The 25,559-nt window shown below is 50.1% G+C and overlaps 7 protein-coding genes across 7 annotated transcripts; 6 read left to right on the forward strand and 1 right to left on the reverse strand.

Moving 5' to 3' along the window:
• Positions 1–305: 305 nt before the first annotated feature.
• Positions 306–2,468, forward strand: J7337_011828 (uncharacterized protein; the record flags this gene model as incomplete). Its single annotated transcript, XM_044829364.1, has 2 exons — positions 306–971; positions 1,023–2,468. The coding sequence occupies 2 exons, from the start codon at positions 306–308 to the stop codon at positions 2,466–2,468; spliced, it is 2,112 nt and encodes a 703-aa protein (XP_044676039.1).
• Positions 2,469–3,811: 1,343 nt separating this feature from the next.
• J7337_011829 (uncharacterized protein) lies at positions 3,812–7,000 on the forward strand (the record flags this gene model as incomplete). The annotated part of the gene is made up of 2 exons (XM_044829365.1): positions 3,812–3,991; positions 4,106–7,000. 2 exons carry the CDS (start codon positions 3,812–3,814, stop codon positions 6,998–7,000), a joined length of 3,075 nt encoding a protein of 1,024 aa, XP_044676040.1.
• A 601-nt stretch (positions 7,001–7,601) lies between these two features.
• Positions 7,602–11,642, reverse strand: J7337_011830 (uncharacterized protein; the record flags this gene model as incomplete). The annotated part of the gene is made up of 4 exons (XM_044829366.1): positions 7,602–9,267; positions 9,317–9,659; positions 9,706–11,429; positions 11,485–11,642. 4 exons carry the CDS (start codon positions 11,640–11,642, stop codon positions 7,602–7,604), a joined length of 3,891 nt encoding a protein of 1,296 aa, XP_044676041.1.
• Positions 11,643–12,553: 911 nt separating this feature from the next.
• On the forward strand, positions 12,554–13,666 carry J7337_011831 (uncharacterized protein; the record flags this gene model as incomplete). Its single annotated transcript, XM_044829367.1, has 1 exon — positions 12,554–13,666. The coding sequence occupies one exon, from the start codon at positions 12,554–12,556 to the stop codon at positions 13,664–13,666; it is 1,113 nt and encodes a 370-aa protein (XP_044676042.1).
• Positions 13,667–18,591: 4,925 nt separating this feature from the next.
• J7337_011832 (uncharacterized protein) lies at positions 18,592–19,156 on the forward strand (the record flags this gene model as incomplete). The annotated part of the gene is made up of 3 exons (XM_044829368.1): positions 18,592–18,612; positions 18,668–18,822; positions 18,901–19,156. The coding sequence occupies 3 exons, from the start codon at positions 18,592–18,594 to the stop codon at positions 19,154–19,156; spliced, it is 432 nt and encodes a 143-aa protein (XP_044676043.1).
• Positions 19,157–20,082: 926 nt separating this feature from the next.
• Positions 20,083–20,760, forward strand: J7337_011833 (uncharacterized protein; the record flags this gene model as incomplete). The annotated part of the gene is made up of 1 exon (XM_044829369.1): positions 20,083–20,760. The coding sequence occupies one exon, from the start codon at positions 20,083–20,085 to the stop codon at positions 20,758–20,760; it is 678 nt and encodes a 225-aa protein (XP_044676044.1).
• Positions 20,761–21,494: 734 nt separating this feature from the next.
• On the forward strand, positions 21,495–23,004 carry J7337_011834 (uncharacterized protein; the record flags this gene model as incomplete). The annotated part of the gene is made up of 3 exons (XM_044829370.1): positions 21,495–22,236; positions 22,286–22,495; positions 22,541–23,004. 3 exons carry the CDS (start codon positions 21,495–21,497, stop codon positions 23,002–23,004), a joined length of 1,416 nt encoding a protein of 471 aa, XP_044676045.1.
• Between the last annotated feature and the right edge of the window lie 2,555 nt (positions 23,005–25,559).

A 25,559-nucleotide genomic window follows, 5' to 3' on the forward strand; every position in this document is an offset into this window, starting at 1 on the left:
ACGGCCATAGGCTGATTGTAGGAAACAAAAAGAGAGACGTCCTGTAAGCAAGACCTGTTCCCCTCTTTTTTTCTCATCCACGCCGCAGCTCAACTTCATCCTTCTCTCATCTCGTTTGACATTCTTGACCTCAATAATCTGGTGACACACGGCGCGAGCACACTCAGATTCCTTTTATGAAGAGTGCCACGTACGCACCACCTTAATCTCCTTCTTACTTCAATAAAAAAAGGGGGTACTTGACGTGCGTCTGGATCAATTACACCGTCTTACACGCCCCATGTTCATAGCGAGACAAGGACAAAATGCCTGCTCCTTACTCTGACAATCTCTATTCCGCCGACTCTGACGATGAACCTGATGCCCTCTCACCAACAGACGGCTACTTCCACGCGTCGTCTGAGTCGTCGTCATCTCGCTCTAGACAAAACGTACCTCATGTCCCAAACGTGTTTGTCGAGGACCCAACTCAGTTGAGTCGCGATGCAAAGATTCAAGAAGCGGAGAGGGAGAGGAGGCTCTTAAATACTGGAGGCTCTGCAGGACGCAACCCTGAAAGCACTGCCTCGTCACACGAGAACTCGAGTGGCTCAGAGAATCCCATTGCATCGACGCCACGTTCTCCTCCAAGAGCTTCTCCCCTGTTTGCTCATCCTGTTGACGCACCACCTGCTTACTCGCCCTCACCTACAACAACTTCGCCTCCAACTACAGTGAACAACTATCAAACCTTTGCTTCTACAGCTACAATGGGCCGGCCTGAGGAGAATAGACCTCTGATCAACCATGCTCCAGAGTCTATGAGCAGCCCCTACAACTCAGCTCAACAACCATCACGTTGGCAGCAATTCAAAGACTCCGTCTCAAATTTCAACGTCAGGAAGAAAGTCAAGACAATTCTTGCTTCGCTTCTCATTTTCTCTGTCGTTTTTATGATCTTCAGTAGCTTTACTATGCAGTCTGATCATGGTGTAAGTCTCATACTGATAGAAGACGATACACAGGACTGATATAACTGCTAGTCACACTCAACCCCAGTCGAGGATAATGACCCCGTTGCACCACCTGCCAAAGACGGCGACGACTTCAAGTGGAATCCTTCGCGAACTTGCCTGGATAAGCCTCAACACTCGGCCCACTTCGCTGAGGAATTCGAGATACAATCTGACCGCAACCTTAGCATTATTCAACGAATGGTCAAGTCCGATGACCTTGAAGGATGGAGCACCCATGTCTCTGGTGAAGTTATTCTTCGGCCAGTAGAAGATTCCTCGCCTGCTATTATCGAGTTGCAGGTTGTCTCCAACCACGACAATCTCAGGGCCAAGGCCGACTTCGACAAAACAACTCAGGTCTTTGAGGTCAAGGTGCCAGGCAGGGTCGCCTGGAGCTCGTCTGACAAGGCTCCCTGCATCCAAATACGTATCACGGTCTCGGCTCATCGTGAGACTATCCTTAACCATCTTAACATTGAGACCCAGCAGCTCGACATCAACCTCAAAGAGGGGGTCGTCCTGGGAGTCCAGAATGGGGTCAACATTCGAAGCGCCAGCGGTGATATCACTTCGCCTGGTATCAAAACGATCAAGGGCAAAGAAGTTGTTCCTTACACACTCTCATCCCGCGAGATCCGCATTCACACGGCCAGCGGCGATGTCAAGGGATGGTATCCCCTTTACGACCTCCTCGACATCTCAACGGCCTCAGGCGATATCATCAGCAACATTGGACCGAAGCCAGTGAACCCCCAGAATGTTCGACCTGCAGAGCTTCGTGTGCGCTCTGCTTCAGGTACGATCAAGATTGATGAGCCTCTCACCAGTGCTCAGAAGGCTGCTCGCCCAGATCGCGAATTCCCACCACGCGACTACACAATTGATATCATCACGGCATCGGGAGATATCACGGCAGATGTCGCCGCGAGCTCGTCGGCATCTTTCAAATCGCAGTCTGGTGATATGAAGCTGCAAATCTGGCCAGTGCTGGACTCGAGTTTGTTGACTGTAAACGAAAAGGCGAAGCCAACAATCCTCACGGACACAAAGAGCGGCGATACGCATGTGACGATTCTGGAGCCCCTATGGACGAGCCTTGCTACCATCGGCGAAACGATTCCTCCTGTCAAGCCTTATGATCCGACGGATGGTAGCGATCCATACATTGTTCTCCCGGAAGGATCTGAGCTTGCTGAAATTAGCATGGCCAGACCCGTGCTTTCGGTTCTTCACTCCACGCACAAGTCAGTCAGCGGCAAACTTGAGCTCTACTATCCTAATTCTTGGGAGGGCTTGTTCTTTGCAAAATCCATTTCTGGTACACAAGAATTCAAGGGCAAGGACGTGATAGTTGACCGCGGAAGGGGATCGATCCCACCACATCTCATCAGTGGAAGAAAGGGCAAAGGGTATTCCCAGCTTGACATTGGGACCGTGTCTGGCGATCAGTTCGCCCTGCTCGGAGAGGAATAATGGGAGAGAGATATACGAATAGTAATGAAATAAGGAACCAGCGAGATACACGAATGGATAATGAAATACGGCGTACCGGCGTTGATGATATTATGAGGATACTTATTGCTTGGACAGCACCATTCGTTAAGGATAGGAACTTAGGATACCATATCGTTCGTTGAACGTATTATTGACCGCAATGAAATATTCAGCAAGAGCCTCCTTGTTTGTCCCAACGAAACAGCTTTTCGAAACAATAGCCAAGTTTATTAACCCCAGATCCATGAAGTGGCTGGCCAAGGCGTGGTAGCGGTAAAGCCGTTTCCTAGCCGACAGCCCGTCCCGCGGGATATACTGAACCAACTATGAAACGACTTGGCGTGGTTTGCGCTGATTCTTGCCATGATATCATTGATTAAAAGATAGTGTAACTTGAGTAGATTGTTTGCATTATGCATCAAGACAATTCGTGCCGAGTTCATGAACATTTATGCGGGTAACCTCTAAGTACCTAATTACAATGCAGTGAATGGTAAGTGACTGGATTGGCTAGCAGCATTCCTTTAGTGTATATGATAACGGTTTCTGAAGAATGTTACCAGTAAAACAGCTGTATCCAAGCCTTATCGCTAACCAAGTCCCATGATCACAAAAACTGTTGGCTTACAGACTCCCCCGTCCCCCAGAATTGGATCTCACCCATGCTCTCAGTTCCTAGGTTGCAGAATAAACGCCATGGGAAGTGGCACGTGCTTATACAGGGGTCATCTCCATCTGGATCAAGGTCAGGTAAGGTTGGGCACTGGTCTAGAGTCTCGGTACCTAGCCTACTACGGTATTCTCAGCTGTCGAATCACTGATGTCGTGCTGTATCTAGTACCCGCTAGAGCCCGTACGGAACCTACCTTCATCCACTAACTTCCTTACCTCACCTACCTCACCTACCTCACCTACCGTCCACCATCATCATTCCTTCAATCCATCCACCCACTGTCTACAGTGCTAGACTCTTCTCCCACTATTCGATCCAATCCTCTCTCCTCCTCACACGTCAACCGCACACACTCTCTCCAGGTACATCACCTGCCTCGATCTTTTTTTTGCGACGCCCTTTTTCTTACTACGACTATCGATTTTGCGATCCGCTTTGCCTGCCGCTCGTTTTGATGATGCCTCTTGCCCCTCGAAGGCACCCAAAATCCGTAGATTGAGCACTGGGCTTCCACCGAGCTTAATCTCCTAACCAAGCCACCTGCTCCTCGACCGAGGCTCCCACTTCTTATTCGCTCCCTGGACCCTCATCGACAAAACGAGTACATCGTCGCGACTTAGATACATATATCTGAGCATTATCGTCCGTCATGCAAGCTCCGTCATCCGGTTCCCAACGCGCCTTCGCCCATCGTCGCTCGCCTGGCGCTGAGCCAGGGCCACCACCAAATGTTCCTGTCCGATCCATCTCGCCGGCGCTCCAGGCTCGAGCCTCAAGCGCCTCAGCGAGGTCTGTACAGTCGACTGGCTCTCGCAGGATGAACCGTGAAGTGAGTATACCGTAATGCTCAGCGTGGGCAAGAGTGTGCCCCTGCCGAGCCCTGCCTGCCCCACGTTCCATACCCAATTGCAAAGCAAGATGCTGACGCTCCATGATCTCTCAGGGTTCCGGTAGCGGTTCAAATATGCCTCTATCGCAGATCGAAAAGAGCGTCACACACCTTCTCGTCGCAACAAAACAGCTTCTTGAGACCTTGACCCAATGGTCGCGCGGACAAGCTACCGATAGCCAAGTGTCTGACGTTTACGTGCGCTTGGGTTATGAATTCAATATGGCGTGTCGCGCATTCACGGCCATCCACGTTGACACATCTGATTTAGGAAACGTACCCGATCTACTGCGACATATTCTCGAAGCGACGTTGAGCCAAGAGGCGAGTGCCGAGAGTTTGGAGAAATATTTGCCTAGGATCCGGGACATCATTATTAATCTGTTACACGGCCTCAAGCGCAAACAACAGAAGCTCCGCCAGAAGCAAGCTCGGGACCGCGACGGCCATGCACCTCCCGACAGGGCAACCAGCGTCAGTACCGTTGGAAGCGGCAACAGCGGACTCACCAACATGTTAGAAGAGGGTCTGGAGACTGGCTTCCAGCCCGACTCGCAACCGACTGATTCTTTGCGCCAGTCGGGCGGCAGTACCAACCAGTCCCCACGTCGCTTTAATGCTCAGCGAGAATCCTCTCGAGCATCCGCCATATCAGAGCAGTCTTCCCTCTCTAGCAACACGATGCAAAGTATGCCCGTTGTTCCACCTTATCCAGAGGGCGAAAGTAGTATCCCTACTGGACCTCCAGCGCCTCCTGGACCACCTGGAGGAGAGTTAAATATCGATTCGTTTCCTCCGCCCCCACCACCTCCGCCCGATAATACTTCGAGTGCCTTGGCCGCTCTGCAGAAAGGTGGTGATTTGGAAAGACGAGCTTCACGCAGATATTCTCAATACCAAATATCCAAGCATCTTGGAGGTGCTAATGGTGTACCGATTCTTCCACCGCAGAATTCACCTGTGCCAAACCGAGGAAGAAAGGAAGTTCGAGAATCTCTGCGAGCAGTTCAAGGTCGACAGTCTATACGCCACAACCGTAATACCTCCAGCCAGTCTCTGCGCACTACAGCTCCTGCCGAAGATTCTCCCGTCAGGATACCAGACAGTGTTTCTGAGGAATCTTCATTAGCAGAATTACCCGCAAAGCCAGATCCTCCCACGGTGCAAACACCCGATGAAGCATATGCTGCCAGCGCAACACTCAGTGGGCCCCCCACTGATCCTATGTTTTTCAACGATGATGCCCCAGAGACGCCGAAAGTCGAGAAGCCAAAGGCCGAACCTGAAGTTGCTCCCACACCACAGCAAAAGCCCACCGAGACCTCATACTTCCAAGATTCGCCCCCTCCAACTCCCACGAAGGATCTGACCTTGTTCCTCCAGTACAAGTCCAAGGTAAAGAAGTTTGTTCTGCCGGAGGGACGCGCCGAGCTTACCATTGGACGGCTTCAACTCGCATTTATCGAGAAGTTTTCTTGGAATACACAACACAACGGCGCAGATCTCCCTGAAATCTACATCCAAGACCCGGTTTCTGGTGTACGACACGAATTGGAGGATCTCGCGGATGTCAAAGACCGGACTGTTCTGGTGCTCAATGTCGAGGCTCTTGACGAAGTCAAGAAACATATCGACGATGGAATTGCATCCTTGACCGAAATTGTTCGGGATGTCAAGCAGACAGTGACGGATCAAGGAGCTGCACTTCAACGAGTTTCAGACCGACAACAAGAGGCTGCCAACGAAATGGCTCGACTGGCACTGTCACCTCCGTCAACTTCTCACTCGTCAGACGGAACAAAGACACAGTTTAGCTCTGGAAGGAAGTTGGATAGTAGTCATCTCGGAGAACTGAAGACCTTGCGACGAGATCTGGCCATTATGCGACAGACGTACTCCAATTTCCAGGCAGACATTCAAGACTCAATGGCTACCATTCGCGCAAAAGCAGCCAATGTCAAGGTTGCTACAGCCAAAGCTGCCATTCCCGACATCGAAGGCGACGCTGGTTACTCATATGTTACCAGCGGGCGTAAGCAACTCAACAGCGACTCTGATCGGTTGGTTGGTAAGGTGGACGACCTCCAGGACCTCATCGAAGATCTGCGAAAGGATGTGGTGCACCGTGGTGTCCGACCACTGCCGCGACAATTGGATTCTGTTGGAAAGGATATCGCAACATTGACCAAGGAACTGAAGAGAATGGAAGAGTACATGACCCAGGAGAAACCTATTTGGACCAAGATTTGGGAGAAGGAGTTAGAGGACGTGTGCCAAGGGCGGGACGAGCTTCGCCTTATGGAGGATCTTTTGGTCGATCTGCGGGACGATCTGGAGAAGGCCTCAGAAACGTTCACCCTCGTGGAGCAGGCTACCAAGGAGCAGATGAAGGACAACGGCACCGGCGCAAGTGCTGGAAGCGCCCGCCAGTTCTCCAAGGGCCTTATCAACCTCGGCAACAGTGCTGATCAAAGCGCCGCGAAGGAAGGTGTTCTTGGTGAAGTGAGAGCTTTGCAACCTAACCACGAAGATCGCCTGGAAGCTATCGAGCGTGCGGAGAAGCTACGGCAAAAGGAGCTTGCAACACGCCAAGTCAACCCGCTCCACCGAGAGATCACCAATTTTGTTGCGGACGGCAAGCTGAAGAAGTCAGGCGGCTTTGAGGAGGTCGAGCGCGCACGGAAAGCCAAGGACGACCGCATTCGACGAGAGGTTTGGCAGCGTCAGAACGGCATCATTCCCGAGAACCCTATCGGCGAGGAGGGTGCGGACGCTGAAGCTGATCTGGAAGACGAGGACGCGGCATTCCTCAGGGAGCTTGAAGAAGAGGAGGCCCGACAAGCCCAGGCTCAGGCAGAAGCAGAAGCAGAAGCTGAGGCAAACCAACCTCCCCCACCGCCACCAAAAGACGAGGACGATAAACAACCTGATCGGCCAAATGGCGCTTAGTCAGTCACATTGGTTATATGATCGAGTATACATATCTTGATGTGCCTAGACCGGTTCCACTATGTTTATGGAGATGATGCCTGGGAAGAAGAAACGCATGATGCGGGATTGTTTGAACGCGATATGTCAGTACGGAATATGGTTATGGACTTAAGGAAGGACGGACGGACGGACGGACGGATATAGGAGGCAAAGGCTCTCTAAGCCAGCATTTCCTTACCCCTTTTTTCGATATTCTCGTACTTAGTTAGCCTTTTTGCTCGGTAGTTTTTAGTTGGGATTTTGACATAGCGGAGGCGAATGGGATTTGTTTCTCTCACTCTTCAACCACATTTCATCATATTGGAATTCCGTAAAAGTGTTGCCTTTTTGCTGGATTTGATTCTAGACTTGTGATGTGTTCACGAGGATTGGCCTGGGACTAATGCCGTCAACTGAATTTAGGCGCACGATTATTCTGAACTCAGTACTACGATATCATTTCTCAAATCAATACTGGGTACGGCAAGGGGCACTTATGGAACTGCCATGAGAGCAGGCACATATTTTACTTCTTGGTTGTATTTGATCGTTTAAGCACAACTTTTGACATAAGTCTTCATCATGACCCTAAAAGCGTAAGCTTCTTAACCCCCTTAACAATCGGGGGCTCCAACTTCTTGCCCTGCCCCATCACAAAGTCCTGCAATACAGCTTCGCCTCCTGTAGCCTGCCAGGTTGGCTCAGCATCATTCTTCTGCTCGGCCTCTGGCACCTTGAACACCTCAGCTACCGCAGCAGTGCAAGCCTCAGATACCTCAGCCATGAGAGCTTCGGCAGCACGGCCACGCTCGGGCATGTTCCTCCGCACAAGCGCGAAGATGAGGCGCTCGGCATCTGGAGCAGCAGCACTGACGCGGTCGATAAGACGACGAATACTGTTGACAAGATACTCTTCCTCGTAGACTGTTCCCTTTCGTCCACGAGCACGCTTCTTCTCCTCGCGCTTACGGTTCTTGCTTGTGGCGCGACTGACTCCCGTCCCAGCGGTTCCAACACTCCCAGCCTTGCCTGTATATCGCGTAAAGAGCGATGCACTGGTGCTGACTCGGGAAGAGGCGGCGACAGAGACATCATCAGGGATGTCCATACCACCAGCACGATCTCCTTCGTAGAAAGCCAGAGGGTCTTCAATGGCCTTACGGCGAAGCTCGGCAACGCGAGGAACCTGAGCCTTGAGCTGGGCCTTGCAGTCAGCCAGGAATTCGGTCGTTGTGCCTAGCGCATCGGCGAGGCCAGTATCGACACTGGCAGTAAGGAGGTCAGGGCGTTTGCGTTGAACAACGAGACGAATGGCATCTGCAAAATGATAGCCCTTGCACAGGCAACGAACAGCCATGTCAATAGAGTCAAGATATTCGAGGTGGATGGTAGCAGCAGCAGAGTAGTCCTTTGCTTCCCAGAGAGCATCTGCAAGATTGTTGGCAAGGTCGGACATAGCCTCAGCGGACATGGGAGGTTGCTGCTGAGCTGCAGTGTAAAGACACTCTTGCCAACATGTTGCGCCGGCGGTTCGGTAGCAACTCGTTGCCTTGGCCCAGTTCTCGAGTGACTCGTACGCAAGGCCTGCTTCTCGATAGGCTGATGTAGACTCGAGATAGGCAGCGTAAGCGGCCGTGAGTTCTTGAAGGCGAGGAGGGTCGTAGCGGTATAGACGAAGAGCGTCGTGGTATAGGGAGTGTTTGGTGGTATAAGCAAGGAGTTCATCAAATACATCCAATGTTTGGAGATGACCAAGGGCTTTGACACGACGCTCAAGATGATCGTCAATCTCGAAGTGACGTCTCAGTTCGGGGAGGGAGTGTAGGTTCTGAATGAATGGGAGGTACTCGCGAGGATCGCGCTGGGATTGCTGAGCGACAAGAAGGGCCAGATCAAGGTTATAGAGCCCAAGGGCATTCTCATATAGTCGATTGACGTCGACTAGGAAGCAGATATGCTCGACTGCCTTTTCAGCAATCTTCTCATCCTCACGCATCAGCTCAGCGACTAAAAGAAGGCCGTCGTCGAGCGCAGGTGGAGATTTGCAAACGTGGGCGGTAATGGTATTTTGAAGGTTGGTAGCCTTGCGACTCTGGAGGGCCTCGAGAAGAGCATCGCAAACCGTGTTGACCTTTACAGCAGAACCCCGTGGTGCGGGCGACGACAAGTCGGAGGAAATCGCATCAGCTCCAAAGTTGGTAGATCGCTTCGTATCTTGATACATGGTCTGAGTAACATCTTCGGCACTGGTCTAGGTTAGTGATGGCCCTGAGAGTTTGAAACAAGAAAGCATACCGGAGAGAAGAAAGGAAGAGATCGATATGAGCGACGTCAGGGATCTGGTCGAGGAAAAGGCTAACATTGGCCAAGAATTGCTCGGGCTGATGGTCGTAGAGAATGTTCATATCTACACGCTGACTACGACAGTATGAGAATGCTCGAGCGTAGTTCTTCTCATCAATCAGGCTACGGATACCTGCCACGACCATGGCTCGAGGGAAGACAGTCTCCAGGTTTCCACGCGGCATCTGCAAAACAATGCTCATGTTGGCGGGAATAGCTGTGACGAGTCGAGATCCACGCTCCACACTGCGGCAGCGTTCGTCGGTCTCGGGGTCATCTGCAGGGATTTCAAGATCTAAGGGGGCATTAGTTGGTAGTCGACAGACAAAAGAGTGACTTACCATCGACGTTGGCGGACAAGTGAACAAACTTGACCAAGTGGTTATTGGTAGTGAATATAAGATGGCTGGGTGTAACGATGAATGAAGTACAGTTCTTTCCCAGGAGACGAGAATTGGCATAAATATGGCCGTTCCTGGAGAGGCCAAAGGCAACAATCTCATCATCAACCTTGCTAATCTCAAACCAAGGCAGGTGTGTTTGGAATTGCACAGGCAGCGTCTCATTTCCAGTCTCGCTGATCTGGAATAGCTTTCCCGAGTTGTCCTGGCCATACCCAGTAAACGAATTATCGTCTTGATAACCGGTTGTGGCGACGAGAACCTCCCGAGAGTTGACATCTGCGAGAGATGTTTTGCCTTCGCCCGCAGCGTGTACGAATCGCTGAACAAAGCCCTTCTCCTCTTCGTAACCGAAGTAATGAAAAGCATTAGCTACAGCGGCGATTCGCAAAAGAGCATTGTATCCAGGGCTTGCCATCTCATCAAATAATACCTTCTTGGAGAGCTTCGGCTTGATGGATCTACCGTTCTTGACGGGCCACTCATAAACATCGATACCCTTTCGGTGAAGAACCGCAAAGGACGTGTTGTCACGTCCAAATGCAACGTCAACTGCCGCCGCAGGAACCGTGATATCGAACATTGACATAGGGGGCGGTACATTGGCTGTTCGGAAAGGGGTCAGCTTTACTGTTTCGCCGTCAATTACCGCAACGGCACCATTGTCGTGTGGCGGATGACACGACCCCCTTGCTGTATGGAAGATGTGCTCTGTCACAACGACAGTATTTGTTGAAGTAGTGACAAAGCGCAAAGCCTTCTCGGGATGCCATGACAAACATGTCGAGGTAGCCTCGATAGGGATCTCTTGTTTGAGGTACCAGTGGTAGTTGCCCATAGTCCATAGCTGAACCATATCCTTGAAAATCACCGCGAGGACAGTCGAGTCTGAGTTCCACTCAAGACGTATTCTCTCATGAGCCTCAACTGGCCCGGAAGGAGAACGAAGTGTGAACTCGCCGTGCCGCAAACCGTTCCTCTCGAAAAAGACCACATCGATCTGGTTTGACTTTCGCTGGATACCAGCCATTAGGTTTCCGGCTGGTCGCCAGCTCAGAGAACTCTCGAGGCCATCAACTGGCTCACTTGCACTGTCCAGCTCTCCTTCTCGTGAGTAAACTCGGATTACACGGCGTGAGACTTCTTGGACTGAGTTGATAGCCACATAAGCGCCATCGCCTCTCCAGCTAATGGTGGTTGCACCATCCTCGTGAGGACTGGGTAAACCTTCATCGACCTTTTCGGGGATAGTAGGATCACGCATGGCCTTTGCACCTCGGCCTTGAAACTGGGTCTCCTTCTTTCCCCATCCGACGGATACGTGCTTCGATGCATTGAGGTCCTCGACTGTCATGGGGATCTCAGCAACTGGGTCAAAGGTTGAACCCATGAATATGACATTGTTCTCCTTTGTGACGACAATGAGGAGTTCCTCATCGGGGGACCATCGCGCAGCAGCAATACCAACATCTATAGAACCAACAATCTCAATGTGAGCACCTTCTTCTGAGAAATCGTCTTCTCGGACTGTAACGATATCGCCTCCTTCAAAGACGAGACATGTAGTTGCCGAGCCACTTAGATACTGCAAACTGACGACCTTATCGACGACGAGGTCTGGTGATGGGTTTGGAGCCTCCCAACTGGCTACAGTACCGACGGAGCTACATGGAGTCGGTGAATATTTGGTGTAAATTATTATATGGACGATGTACTTACATGTCTCGATCTCCAGAAATTCTCAATAACTCAATCTCACAGCTGTCCACAGAAGGTTGTGCTACGACAAGAACCTGATCCTTCTCAGGATCCCAACACGCAGCTGTGACATTATCGCGCTGGCACTGTCCGAATCGAAGGTTGCGAAGATTGCGCATCTTGACTATTTCTCGCCTCACCACCAAAGAAGGCCAAACTCTAGTTGTCGGATGATGATCTTTCACCAACAGCACACAGCAACTGTCGATGTAACTGAAGCGGTACAGAATGGGCAGACTATAGGCCTGTATGCAGCTGTCGTTCGACCTGTTCTGGTCTGTCGGACAAGGCCGAGCATGCAAGTGGTGATATTTTCTTGGTGTGGGTGAAATGGGCAGTCAGCGGCGATGGATTTGCTAGATTTGGTGTCGATGCCTGTAATCGAGATTTTTTTGCGGTACCTGGCGAAGCTGGTGGGCAAAGTACTGCTGCGGGGGGGAGGGGCGGGGAAGATACATGCTGTGGCTCCCAGATCATGTACTCGCTCTACCTCAGGTACCTTACCTAGGTAGTGGCCATTTCTGAAAGTTCTGATTAAGTGCCTGCCTGGGGAAAGAGCTTTTTTAGGTTGCATCACTTCTCTTTTCCGTCTAGATCAGCTCTTCACAGGCAATAGCGACCAACCTAGATTTTCGTAACTATTCCGGGCCTCGGCGATTGAAGAGTTGATCGCCTTATTATCTTGGTAAATTGAATGGCCACATTGATTGTTCTCTTTCTCTTATTAAACTTGCTCTATTTCCCATCTTTCTTTTGTGCTGATTTACTGTTCCCGGGTCCACGCTCCAAACGTTACCTTAGTTATATTATAGTAGCTCTCGCCATCCATCACATGCCGATCGCCCGCTACTGGTTGAGGAACCATTGACTTCTCTCCGCATTTGCTCTCAACCACTACCACCTACCTTACCATTCAACCACCTACGTATCGTATCGTGCTAATAAACACTACTACTTGCCGTAGTAGCCATTGTTTATTCGAACTACCACCAACACATCCATCCACACTGATAGCGATACCATCGCCATCATGGACGTTGCGTACAATCAACACGCCGACCGATCTCGTCGCAAGAATCGCTCCTCGTCCAGCCTCAACCATCTCTCCCTCGCGCCCTTGACCGCCAAACTCCCCCTCAACGACGACGAACTCATTGCCGACGCTATCGCATCACACCCTCACTCGCCTATCCATCCAATTCCCTCCTATATCCAGGGAAAGTCTGCTCCTTCAACACCACGTCTTCTCGCTCGATCCCCAACGGCATCGCGCTCAAGGTCCCATACCCGAACTCCCTCAACACCTCTCGCCAAAAGCAAATCCGCTTCTCATCTCGCGGCTGGCGCATCACGAAAGACTAATTCTGGTCGCGCAACGCCCAGACGCCACAAAGATGAGATGAGCTTTAGCATGCGTAATCGCAATGATAGCGATTGGCTGCTCAGGACAGGCGCGCTCATGAGCTCCGAAGCTCGCGAGTCTAAGGGTCAGACTTGGCTTATCTCGCGTCAGAGTTCTACCAGCCTAGGAGGAATGGATCCCGATGAGGATGCTTTTGAGAATGAACTTGCTCGCGAGCGTGAGCTTACGAGTCGCCATGCTAGTCGTCGCGGCAGCACTGCTGAGGACGCATCTCCATATGCCAGTCGCTTCCCTAGCCGCACTCACAGTCGCTCCCACAGCTTGACGCGACCTAGGAGTCTCCTCCACTCACCTCTGGAATTCTCAATGACTGCTGATGGATCCTACTTCCCCAACCAGGAAGTCAACAATGATCTACCTGGTCCTGATTTTGTCAACCTCGACGAGAAGCTCGAGGAGCTTGAGCAAGACTTGTCCCAAGATGACGAAGCCACCGTGCGACGCCTCGTGCGCAAGGGCCAAGCTAACACAGGGACTTGGTTCGGCAACGTCTGGTCCCTCTTCTCCGTAGAGGAAGACGATGAGGATTCGGAAGATGATAGTGACGAGACTCTTCAGGAAGGAGATTCTCAACTCGGCCGCTCCAGTAGTTGGTCCTCCCGCCATCTGGCAGGCATATCGACAGCCCCAGAAGAGCGCATTCCACCCCCAGGAACTGATGAAGGCGGCTGGAGAGATGCAGCCTGGTTATTGAGCGTGGCGTCCAAGGTGATGTTTTAAAATGAAGCGACTAAACACAAGACGATAAACCAGTCATTTATTCATATAGGCAGTAAAGAGATTGGATAACACAAGGGTATATGGATTAAGAGCGTGGTTGATTGATAATATATTTGGCGTACATAGCTCTAGCCTCGCATTATGGAAGCAGGCTTCATAACATGATTGATTTTGGTTTACTTTGTCCTACTTCTTATAGAATAATGTCTGAGTATTAGCAGACTTCCGAACAAGTGATATTCTTACATAGCTACCATTGTAAGGAGAGGGCTTCTAGGTACCTTGTTGAGCCTGACTGATAAAAAGATTTAGGTAACTTGGTATAAATTTAGGATAAGTTTAAGATATCTTTTATGAAGTTTATGTTATCACCCTACACTTAGGTCTTGTGTTTTCTTGCTTCCTCAGGGTAACTTACTCAACTCGACCCTTGCACTTATCGGCAAAGCTCCGCGCCGGCCCAAGGAGTACAGTACGGCGCGGGGTCCGTTCCCCGCCCCACTCCCGTTCCGCAGCCGGCGGGGGCCAGGATCAGCATCAACTGACAAGCAAAAACGACCCGCTCAGGGTCGTCTTGGAAGCAGATGAGCGCCACGTCACTTTTGCTTCATTTTTACTACGTTGTAGAACATCTAGGGCTGCTACGTCGGACCCTCCAAGTGTGCGAGAAGGAAAAGAAGTACATAAAAAGAAGACACAGCAATACCCACCATAATCGTGCGGCCAAGCTGAGAAGAGTGAGTCAAAACCGGTTTGCGGGGTGGACGAGTTATCACCTCGCAGGAGGGTGCATTGCAGGCCTCGAATGAGACTTGTTCCGCGTGTGATCGATAAAAGGGTCTTACAGCTTTGAGTCAAATGCGAGATGGTCACCCGTCGAGGCCTTCCAGGTGCGGTTCATGACTCTTGTGCATGATAGTCTGAGCGAGGTAAAGGGCTTAGCTTAGCTGTGCTACAAACTTCCCGGGAATTGGGTCATTGGTGGTTCGACTCTGATGTCGATATGTGCAACAAGAGATGCCGATTATGCCGCTCGTCGATGCCATGTGCAGCTACAGATCTGGGTCGGTCGTGCATTAGAAGCTCTTCTGTGACAGTTTGCGGTGAGGTCCAATACGGTGGGTACCCAATATCAAAGTCTCAAGACATGGATAGCTTGATAAGATGCTGAGTCGTAGTGGGAGTTGTTGTGTTGTCAAGCACGCTGCCCCTCCGTAAGGCATGTTAAGTGGACTTGAATCCAAGTTCAAAGCCTAAAAGACCAAGTTTTATACAACTCGTGACTTTAAGCAGCTTGATCATGCCATCTCAGAGAAGGGAATAACCAAGTAAAAGAAGCATTTGTTCAGCCGCCGGTGGCCAAACCCCGCCATCAAGCATTCAAGCGTAACCGTGCACGAGGGGCCTGGCGGAAACGTCAGTGAGGGGTGCTTACAGCCCCCAGGGGGATCAAATGTAAAATCAGTACTTCTAACTAAGGATTTTTATAGCCAATCTTGACTGATCTGCTTATAGATCAGTCCAGTATTATCTCTATAGATATACTGAATATATAATATCTTATTGGTATTATTAATTCTGTTGTGGCAAGAAATACCTAAAAAATCGCGGAAATGCACATTTGATACCCCTGCGGACTGTAATGAGATTGATCAACGGACCCTGCAGGACCCAATATCAGTCGAAGCGAGAGCAACGCAAGCCACAGGTATACAGCATACATAACAGATGCAGTTGGTCTGAGACGGAGAAAATGCCGCACCAAAGTCTTGATTGCGGTGGCTGGTGTGAGAGACAAAGAACAGCTTCAACATCGAGGGTGCAATCAGCGTGGGGTTTCGTTTCATTGAACGGGTCCAACTTCTCGAGTCGAATTCAACCGGGTGGGCCTGCGGGCATAAGACGGCGTGCATGTCATTCTAAGCTTGTGAGTGCTGGGGGGCTTTGGTTCCCAAGACTTGGAATCTACTGAGAGAAGCTCCCATGCCCTACGGCCCAGATGCCGATCGTCTCCTGTCTGAGAAATACCAAGAGTTGAGAGTGTGGACCGGTGACTCGCTGAACGTTGCGTCTTGGCTCGGGGCGTTGTGCCTGAGTATCTTGCAGTTTGTATCTTGTAGGTATAGTATCGAGTAGTGAGCTCAAGAGACGAGGCATAAGCGGCGTCCTGTTGTGTTTTGTCTCGGCCGAGAGGGCTTGAGTGATCCACTGCATAACACACTATCCGTACAAGTGATAGAGCCAGCAGCAAGTGGAGGAACGCGAGAGAGTGAATTGCTTCAGCTCCGGGTGACGACTTCCCGGGACCCGGGGATATGCCACAGCTGGCTGGGGATTTGCGTATTTAGCCATGTGCAGGGTTATGACCGGTGTGCTGGATATCATGGGTAGCTGGAGCCTTGTGTATGCTGTACACTGCGCGTTATCTGTATGTCAGCATCTGGAGGAGGGGATCATGAAACAATGCCTGTCAAGAATAGAACTCCGGATACAGGCCGAAGAAAACGTGCCGCCTCACGGTAGCATCTGTACTCTACTTTACTTTACTGTACTGTACTTTTGGTATCCCGGTTGGTGGTGCTTGTTTGTCTGTTGTCGTTATGGATTAGCGGACTATTTCGACGCTAGGCGGACGCGGTTGAGAGTCCCGGAGAACCAGAACGAAAAAGACGATGAACTTCCTAAATAGTTAGAGGGGATTGTCTGTTAAGGACCTAATCAGCGGTGACATCGATCTGGTGTAGAGTCAGCGATGTTGAGGAACATTTCTGGTATTAAGCTATCGCTCGGGAGCGCACGTACACATACACATGAGCATGGACATGGATGGCACTGACATGACTTTTGGTAGACGTCAAAAAGAAGAAAAAAAAGCGAGAGAGAGTAAGAGATGGACGATCATTTACGGCTTCTGGATTGGTGTCTCCCCCAATGGAAGCTGTGGAATCTAGGCCTTGTGCTTCTCGACGGAATGGAACCAGATGATGCAACAGCTAGGTTCTGCTGGTGCATTTTGGTGTCGTCTCTCCGATTTTTTGCGCTCTTCTCTTGTCTCTTTTGGTGGACTCTTGTACAAAACAGTGAGCACCGACGTAATCGGCAGGGCCCCTTCTTCCATTCGAAGTCACCTCAAAAGTAAATGCTCACCTACCTTACCTACAGTAGCCGCCAAAAGATTGGATCCAATTCCATTTACAAACCTTGGAACTCTCCTCTTTCTCTCTCTCTCTCTCTCCCTCCCTACCTACCTACCTATCGACCTAAGCCATCTCCATTCGCATCTATTCCTTTAGGGTACGAAAAACCTCAACGGCTTCTCTCTCCTTTTTGTATATGCCCATGCCCATACCCCTCCACCCTCGAAATTTACTCCCTGGTCGTGCCTCAGACCTGTGACGCTATATCCAGCCACTGTCGTCAGTCGTACCAGAGCAGCCCGCTTCGGGATCTCCCGCAGAACAGCACCTCCAAGTCGCTGGGTCAGTCAGTCAGTTACTCACACATTCACAGTCAGTGTCAACGACACGCGCTCAGTCGATATTTGCCCATACGCGAAGGCACGCGTGACTCGAGATTGGAATAGATTGATAATCTTTTCCCTTGACAAATACCCTTATTTCAGTAGCTTTGCACCAAAGTACGTCCCACTTTGATTAGATCTACCCAGGTAAGGAAACATCAACATCAATCACATTGAATCATGGATCGCATGGCATATCTCTACTCTCCTCCCTACCGGAAGCCAAGATATGCAGATTCTGTCTTTCCCAGTGCCCTTGAATTGCTTCTCTCATGTTCTCTCAGTCTCACCAGCCATTTCTTTTCTTTTCCTTACCCTCCCCCAATATGGACATGAATGTCTCTGGTCGACCTATTCGACCGGTCGCCTAAAAAAATGTGGTTTTTCCGCACTAAACACAACACCATCCCCCACTCATTCACTGTCCCGTCTCTCCTCTCCTCGAATGGCTGGCCATAAACTAGCACATCACAGTCCAATCCAGTCGGTTTTGACGCCCTGCATCTGCTAGAGCGGCTCAACCCCACCCGCGATGGCTCGTCCGAGGATAATGGCTTTGAACATGGCTACCTGAGCCCTGAGGTACCTTGCCTTGTCTTGCCTGGCTTGACTACCTACGACTGGCTACCTTGAATGAATGAATGGGTGATGCAAATGGACCCTCCCTCTCCATCGTTAGCCCCTCACTTATGAGTTGACTGCCCACATACCAGCACCCGACATCACACACTTGTTAACCGCCGCCTTCTACCAAGCACAAGCCATATCTCTCAGGCCCTCATTTTGACTCTCTCTACTCTTCCTTGTACTCTTCTTTCCTCGTTTCTGCCCTCTTGCTGCTCCTCTATCTAAAGGTGCCGATATCTAGCTCCTTGTCTTGTATATCGTCATACCCCCAGGATAGCTGCAGCTCCCGCGAACTCAAAAAAAGGGACGCCCCCCAATCAACCTCAGGTACAGGCAAACCCTTGGAATACGGTAGCGCAACGGCCACCCTTCTCCAGCTACTTCTACCGCCCTGACAGAAACCAAGCGTCACTCGGGCGCCATGGCTTCGCTTGATCTGAGACCCCTTGCCAGCCACTCACATCTTGTCCCATTCCGCTCCCGCGGTAACACCTCCAACCTTCAAAATCTTTCCTCTCCTTGTTAAGCTCAAGTCCAAGTCCGAGTGGCTCTAGCTTTTGGATCCTTGTCTTTATTTGTTTCGCGCTCGCTTGTTTGATCTCTCTTGTGCCAGAGTTTCTAACCCCGAGGCTACCTAGGCTCTATCATTTCTCCTCTCCGATCGTTCTCCTCCGCGGACCCACGCTACTACGACCCCGGAGCTTCTCAGCACTGTCTCGATTCACCACACCTACCTAATACGTTTGTCGAAAAAATATAAACGAATACTACAGCCAAAATGTCGCCAACCGAGGAGAAGGTGGGCTTGATCCTGACTGAGAGTCCAGTACGGTCGCTAACAACCCCAACCCCAGAGTGACGATGTCGATTTCGGTGACAACATCGATATGACCACTTTCGAGCAGATTCTTGAGATGGATGAGCCAGGCGATTGTGAATTCAGCTCTTCCATTGTATTTGGCTTCTTCGACCAAGCAGAAGAGACTTTTGACCAGATAAAGGAGGCATTGTGAGTTGAGAACATAAAACGCTGCATACATGGTTGGGAATACTGGCTAATTTCCGACCCTGTGTCGACATTACGTAGGGAAGAGGAAGATCTTGATAAGCTCTCATCTCTTGGACATTTTCTCAAGGGCTCATCAGCGACCCTCGGGCTGATCAAAATCAGGGATGGTTGCGAAAAGATTCAGCGTTATGGCAAACACGAAAAGCTCGACGGCTCTCCTGAAGATGACTCGGAGGTTTGTCTAAAGCACATCAAAGACGCCTTCGAAGCTGTTAAGACGGATTACGCTGAGGTCGAGAAACTCTTGAGGCAGTACTACGATTCAAGGGAATAACGCATTCATTCCCATCATCATAAAGCCTACGAGATGTCGCGTTAACGATCAGATGGAGGCAGTCTTTTGCAGACGTGACTTGCCACTTGACTTTTGTCACGGAACCTCGATAGGAGCATTTTCGGTTCAACAAATACTTGTTGTGTTGGGTACATTCAGAAAAGGAAATGGCCGGGTTCATCGAAGCAGATACCCCAGGCCTTGAAATGGCTTGAGGCTTAGAGGACGACCCGTCAGGTCAATGTCAATCATGTTGGAGGCGTTACGAGGTAGTGCGGAATGGCATCGAGTGTCTTTCCACCCCTCTTTGAAATGAACAGCCTTTTTGACACGTATTGTTGAGAGCATAAACAGAAGCAGACTTTGTAGATAGATTTGACAAAATGCTTTGCTTGGGATTGGAGCAAGAGGTACTTTGCCCGTAACGCTACTAGGTTCTCTGACGCATCGGCCAAAGGCTGCTATTCAGCGAGGTCTATCTTCACTCTTCTTTTTGTCTATTGTTGTTACAACCACTTATCGATTAGTTGATATGTGACTGATTAAATGCATCTCTGATCCTGGAAGCTCTGACGTTGGTGGGGTAATCTTGACACAGCTTAGGCTACCGCGATCTTCGGATACAAACTCAGTTAATACGAACACCTGACATCATCGAGGTGTGACAGACCAACGTCAGATACGTTGCACACTGCGTGTTAGCCATTTCACAACCTTTAGCACTGCAGGGTATGCTTGACTTTTGAATCATGAATTCAGTCCGCGGAGTTCCACGATATATGCTTGTCGTTTCACTTGCTAACCTCATCCAGGACAAGACAAGCCGTAGACATACTGTCACATATCATATATTCGCAGTTAGACCTGTACACTATCACTGAGACTAATCGATATTGTCCCGGAAAGACCAATTCGATAATTCAGCCATGCCGCCGAAACCAGTCAGGGCGTCTCCGACGCATTTCGTATGCATTCCCCTGGCCGGGCCGCAGCTTGCTAGAAGCTTGGCTGCTTTCCGCACAGAAGTAACGAATCCTTCTGGCTTTGGTGTTCCACCGACTGCAGTGCGTCCCCTCGGCACGATGCACCTGACACTTGGTGTCATGAGCCTCAAGGATGAGGGCGTTGAGCAGGCCAGTGAGGTGTTGAAGAGTTTGAAGCTGAAGGAGTACCTTGCAAGTGCTAGGACCGGGCAGACATCAACTGAAGAGAGGCTTTCGATATCTTTGAAGGGCTTACATGCTTTTCAGAACGCCGAAAAGACCTCAGTGCTGTATGCGCCACCCGTTGATACTGAGGGGATTCTGCAGAAGTTCTGTGAACAGATCAAGGCGGCCTTCCAGGAAGCTGGATTAATGGCCAAGGAGGACAGGCCATTGGTACTCCACGCAACTGTGGTCAATACGATCTATGTAAAAGATGGTCGCGGGAGAAGACGAGAGAAGTTGACGCTTGATGCTAGGGACATTGTTAGTTCATATGATGACTATGTCTGGCTAGAAGACATGCCCCTTGACAAGGTTACGTTGTGTCGAATGGGGGCAAAGAGAATTGAGGGGACAGACGACGAAGCTTATGAGGTCGTGGCTGAGGTCGGGTTCTAATCCTGAAGCCTGGGGGTTGCGTGAGCATCTTGAGGCGAATAGTTATTGCTTTGGAGGTCTTGGCCTGAGAAGCCTAAACATGATTTTTCTTTAGGCAGCTGGATAACGAGAGAGGCGAGAGATGGAGTGATGAAACAACCAGTCAGATGAGCAGAGATTTCATTAGGTTGACGCTTGAATCCTTTTGATACTTGATTACGGATTACCAACCATTGGATGTATCATGATGCTTAAAGGCTGACAGAGCGGCAACAGACCGCATACTTAGCAATATCGGAACAAGGCAGTAAGTAGGAGCTCCTGGATAATATTGAGGCTCCTTTCACTGACTGCCTAGAATCTGCTGTAAATTAATGTTTCAAATTTATATTAATCCATGCCATTATAAAACTCGAGCCATCCCGTTCATCTCAATTCATATCGGTGACCCAGGGTCTGATAACTACTGGGTTCGAGAGAAGCCGAATTAGCGCACCTTCAGTGGGCGGCCGCCTAGAATTCTAATCAGCCGCTCACCTCCAGGCATCAAAATACAGGAACCAAACGTCATCTCTTCAACATAACGCATACGCAAACCTCGAGCATTGTGATCCTATACAGCACTTGATGCCAGCGACAATGCGGAACCAGCACCGCCTGGCCTCGGACCCCACGACTTGACGATCCTCTGCAGTGGAGGGCTAGACTATACATCCGATCTTACCTTGTAGCAAAAGCTCCGCCTCGTTACCGCAATGAACACTTCTGAAAAGCGCCGCCCAGGGCCTGGCACCTCACCTGCCCATACCTTGCGCACCGGCACCTCGAGCAACAATCGAAACAGCATGCCTGCTATGCCTCCCCGAGCTGCCATGGCCTCCAATGCCAACGCGAACCCCGAAGAGACCCTGGACACCACCGGCGGTGCCCCGCTCAAAGAGAAGGAGAACGCAGTGGCAGGCAGTGGGAGCACAAAGGAAAAGGACCGTGATAAGGAGCGCAAAGAAAGGAGAGAAAAGAGGGAGAAGAAAGAGAGGGAACGGGAACTCGAGGCTGCTCTGAAAGAGAAGGATGAGAGGATTGCGTATCTGGAGAAGGAGATGGGCATCATGGAGCGAGAGTTCCATCGCGAATTAGATAAGCTGAGCCAGAACGAAAGCGAAACAGCCACATTTTGGCAAGCGAAGCATAGCACCTTGAACCAGCAATACTTACGGACGGATACTGAATTACGACTGCTACGTGCTGAGGTTGAAGTTCGAGAAGGCGAACGGGAAGAGCTTCGAGAGGGCTGGGAGGTTCTACGACGAGAGCTCAAGGAGCGAGATGACGAGATTCGAGGTCTAAGAGGACAAGTGCGCGGTCTGAAAGAGTGGGTGAGTAATAGCACAAGGACAGATGGGCAAGAATGCGACGAGGTATTTGGTGATGGCATGGCGAGGTTAGGCAATGGATTGCAGAACTGGGTGATTGTGAACTTTCGCAAGGCCAAAATAAGTAAGTGATCTTCTCATTGAGGACAAGGTCGAAGTACTGACATGGCCAGATCTGGAGAATCTGGATGAAGCAACATTGGCTGAGGTCAATGATCTTGTGCCTATGTATGAGGAGCTTGCATCGACACATAAAGTTTACCTCTTGCAGTCTATCGTATCAAAGATATTAGTCGAGATGGTATTTGACGCCTACTTTGTCGGTCTATCGGATGAGCAAACACAACAGTTTCGGCAGCTGGAAAAGATCATTTCTTCATATGGTGTGTAATTCACCACTCATAAAGGTCACTCGCTAACTTTTGCAGCCGATTCTGATGAAGCCATTAACCAATGGCGCTCCTCTACACTTTCACTTCTCCGGCGAGATGGCTCGTCTCTCAAAGAATCAACATCGTCCGTCACAGAAGCTATCCTAAGCAGAATAACACGTATTCTCGACGCCCTTTGTGGCACATCGCCATCCGAGGCTCGAGATAGTGGGCTACGAGTTCTTGTCAACAACTCAATCGAGCTTGCGCGCCTCGTCGCTGTTCAAAAGGCCGTCCTCCGCGTGAACATGCCCACGGTTCTACCACATCAAAGGGTCATGTTTGAGTCAGAGACAATGGAAGACTTGGGTGGTGAGGATGAAGAGTCTCTGACCGGGAGGGAGATATGTTGTGTCGCTTTTCCTGGAGTGATAAAGCATGGCGATGAGCATGGCGGACATTTGCAATATCGAAATGTCATTCTGAAGGCAAGGGTGCTGTGTAGCCCCGAAGAAGGGTGACAACACTACCTCGCTTGCATCTTATCAAGCCAAGGTCTCGATGACGGTCTTAGTTGCCGGTCATCTATAGATTCCGTTACTGGCATTTGCATATATACTCTTGCTATTGCGGCAAGGTGGCGATCTACACGACATACTATCAGAGACGGGGAGAGCAGCCAATATACAGGATCTTTCGAAGAGATCTATTACAGTTGACTGACAGGAGTCAGTCTTTAGGGTTATATTACTATATTAATGAATTACGAATATTATTGTCATAAATCTGCCACGGCCAATGATCGCGTGATTGGAAGTCCGGAGCTAAGTGGTATGGTTACACGAGATAACGATCATCGATCATGGTAAGTAGCCTGAAAACTACGTGAGTACCTTGGTGAAGGGAGTTGATCTTTAGAAAAAAAAAACATATAAAATTCCAGCAATCAATTTTCAAAGCATTGCTGAGTTTCACCAACACATCATAGGCTTCTGCTGAGCTCAAGTACAATGCTTGGGGAGAAGTCGAGGTGTATCTACAGGTATTGGTAGTATCAGCGTTGGCTTATTATTAGACGAGTTGGAACATGCCACCGTCGCATTGCATTCCTCGTTTGGCACCTCTACCTGGGCAACTTGTCTACCCTACCCACATAGGGCTGATATCCGCTTCGGCAATGCATGCCAACTCATGCGTTCATATTACCTGCATTCACTTCACGGTTAATTAAGTTCGATATGGGGAACTGGAATAGGATATTCGTATGGCAGCCTGCTTGGCGTGGAGATGTCTCAGAGCGGCATGTCGCATTGGCGGTTATCATGGTTGTTTGTTGTTGACTCATAATGGAAAGCATGTTTTGTATCGAGATGGTGATAAACCGGACATTAAGCTGTTGGTGCGTGTGTGTGTTTCAAGAGCTGTTGATAGAGTCGAGGAAGGGCTCCTTGTTAACTCTTAAGATGTGTGATCTGATATTAGACTGAGGCAGAGCTTCCTTTCAATTGCTGTTCGTCATCAGCTTCAATGCGTAAAGCGGAATCTCCATCGTAATTAGAATTGTGCATATGGTGATGCCCCCATCCCATGCCACGGGTGAGACTGTCAGACGGGTATTCTGATGGACAAGGGTATATCCTCCTTAACCTGCCAAGCGTCAAAGAGCTTAAGAGTCACCTCGACACCATCTGATTTACGTACCTTGTCTTGAGCCTCAATTTTGGGGGAGTTTGTGTTTCCCCGCGCTCCAGTTTCCTCCAGAAATAGCATTATAACTATTCCAAAGGTCGTTTTGCCAACACATCGATCTCATTGTTCCTCACCAGGATCATGGAGTCCAAAGGCACCGAAGCCATTGATTGTCTCTGTCTTCAATCCGACCCGTGAATTGGTGTCACTCACACTCTGCGTAGTAAACCCATCACTGGTGCCCACGTCGTTGGCAACCAAGACGCCCTCACCTCCAATTGGTCGCTCTGCCTGGTTATGCCGACTATCTTCGGCTTCGTCCGAGGCGTGTATCATTAATGGCATGCTGATGGACATGGTTCTCTGCATGCACTGAAGCCATGCACGGCTGCACTGCATTCCCAATGATTTCAGTGTGTTATCGTTCATCACGTCGCTGATGTGTTTGAAGGGTGATAACGAATAGGAAGCATCATTGACCGATGGATGGTTCATATGAGGTTGTCGACGGGCCGGTCCTTCGTGGGAGAGGGTGTTCGTGCTGACGCTCAAACTTGGCGTGTTGGTTAAAGGTTAAGAAGCTCGAATTTCCGGTTTCTTTGTTCTTCACTGTCCATCCTTCCTTTGACTGCCCTTGTCACAACAGATCGAAGTCCTGCGCTGCATCTCATTTCCTATCGTCCATTGTCCTATCTTCTCCCTGTTTGTCCATACCAGTCACTACTCGTGTTAGCACCTCAATGCCAACTTGACACACGTGCGTTTCCATCACAAACAGCTCCCACTCTTCTTGGCCAGTTGACCATACCTTGTGCCTTTGCTGCCTTCCTCGTGAAAATGGGGGACCTCGCCAATGATATAAATGGCTTCATAAGTCAGCATAACGCGATGAGAGGGCAACGCCATACACAGAACGCTACCCCTGCCATGATCCCGAGTTATTATGCCCCAAGCTTGATGCTCTCAGTGAGAGATAACAATGACACCCTTACTCAGAGCATCAGCATGTCAACCGCTAGCAGCTCGACATTCATGTCTTCCTGCTTTGACAGACCTACTCCTCAGACCTCTTCGGTATACACAGAACCTCCTCCAGTTGCCTCATTACCGGAATCGCAGCCATATGTGACTCCGTCCTTTCTCACATGCGAGTTCCTCGGCTTTGGGGACTGCGATGTTGTGTTCGACCTGAACGATGAATCCCGCTGGATTGCACACATTGCGGACTTCCACCTTCGCAACATCTTCCCAACAGTGTGTATCTGCTGGTTCTGTGACCGTACATTCAGAGCATCCTCCCACAACCAAGCAGACGCTGAGACTTGCTATCGGAAGCGCATGCATCATATTGCAAAGCACTTTCGCAACAACGGTCTTTCCGGGCGGC

The sequence above is a fragment of the Fusarium musae genome, chromosome 9, assembly GCF_019915245.1.
Source record: "Fusarium musae strain F31 chromosome 9, whole genome shotgun sequence".
Classification (NCBI taxonomy): Eukaryota; Fungi; Ascomycota; class Sordariomycetes; order Hypocreales; family Nectriaceae; genus Fusarium; species Fusarium musae.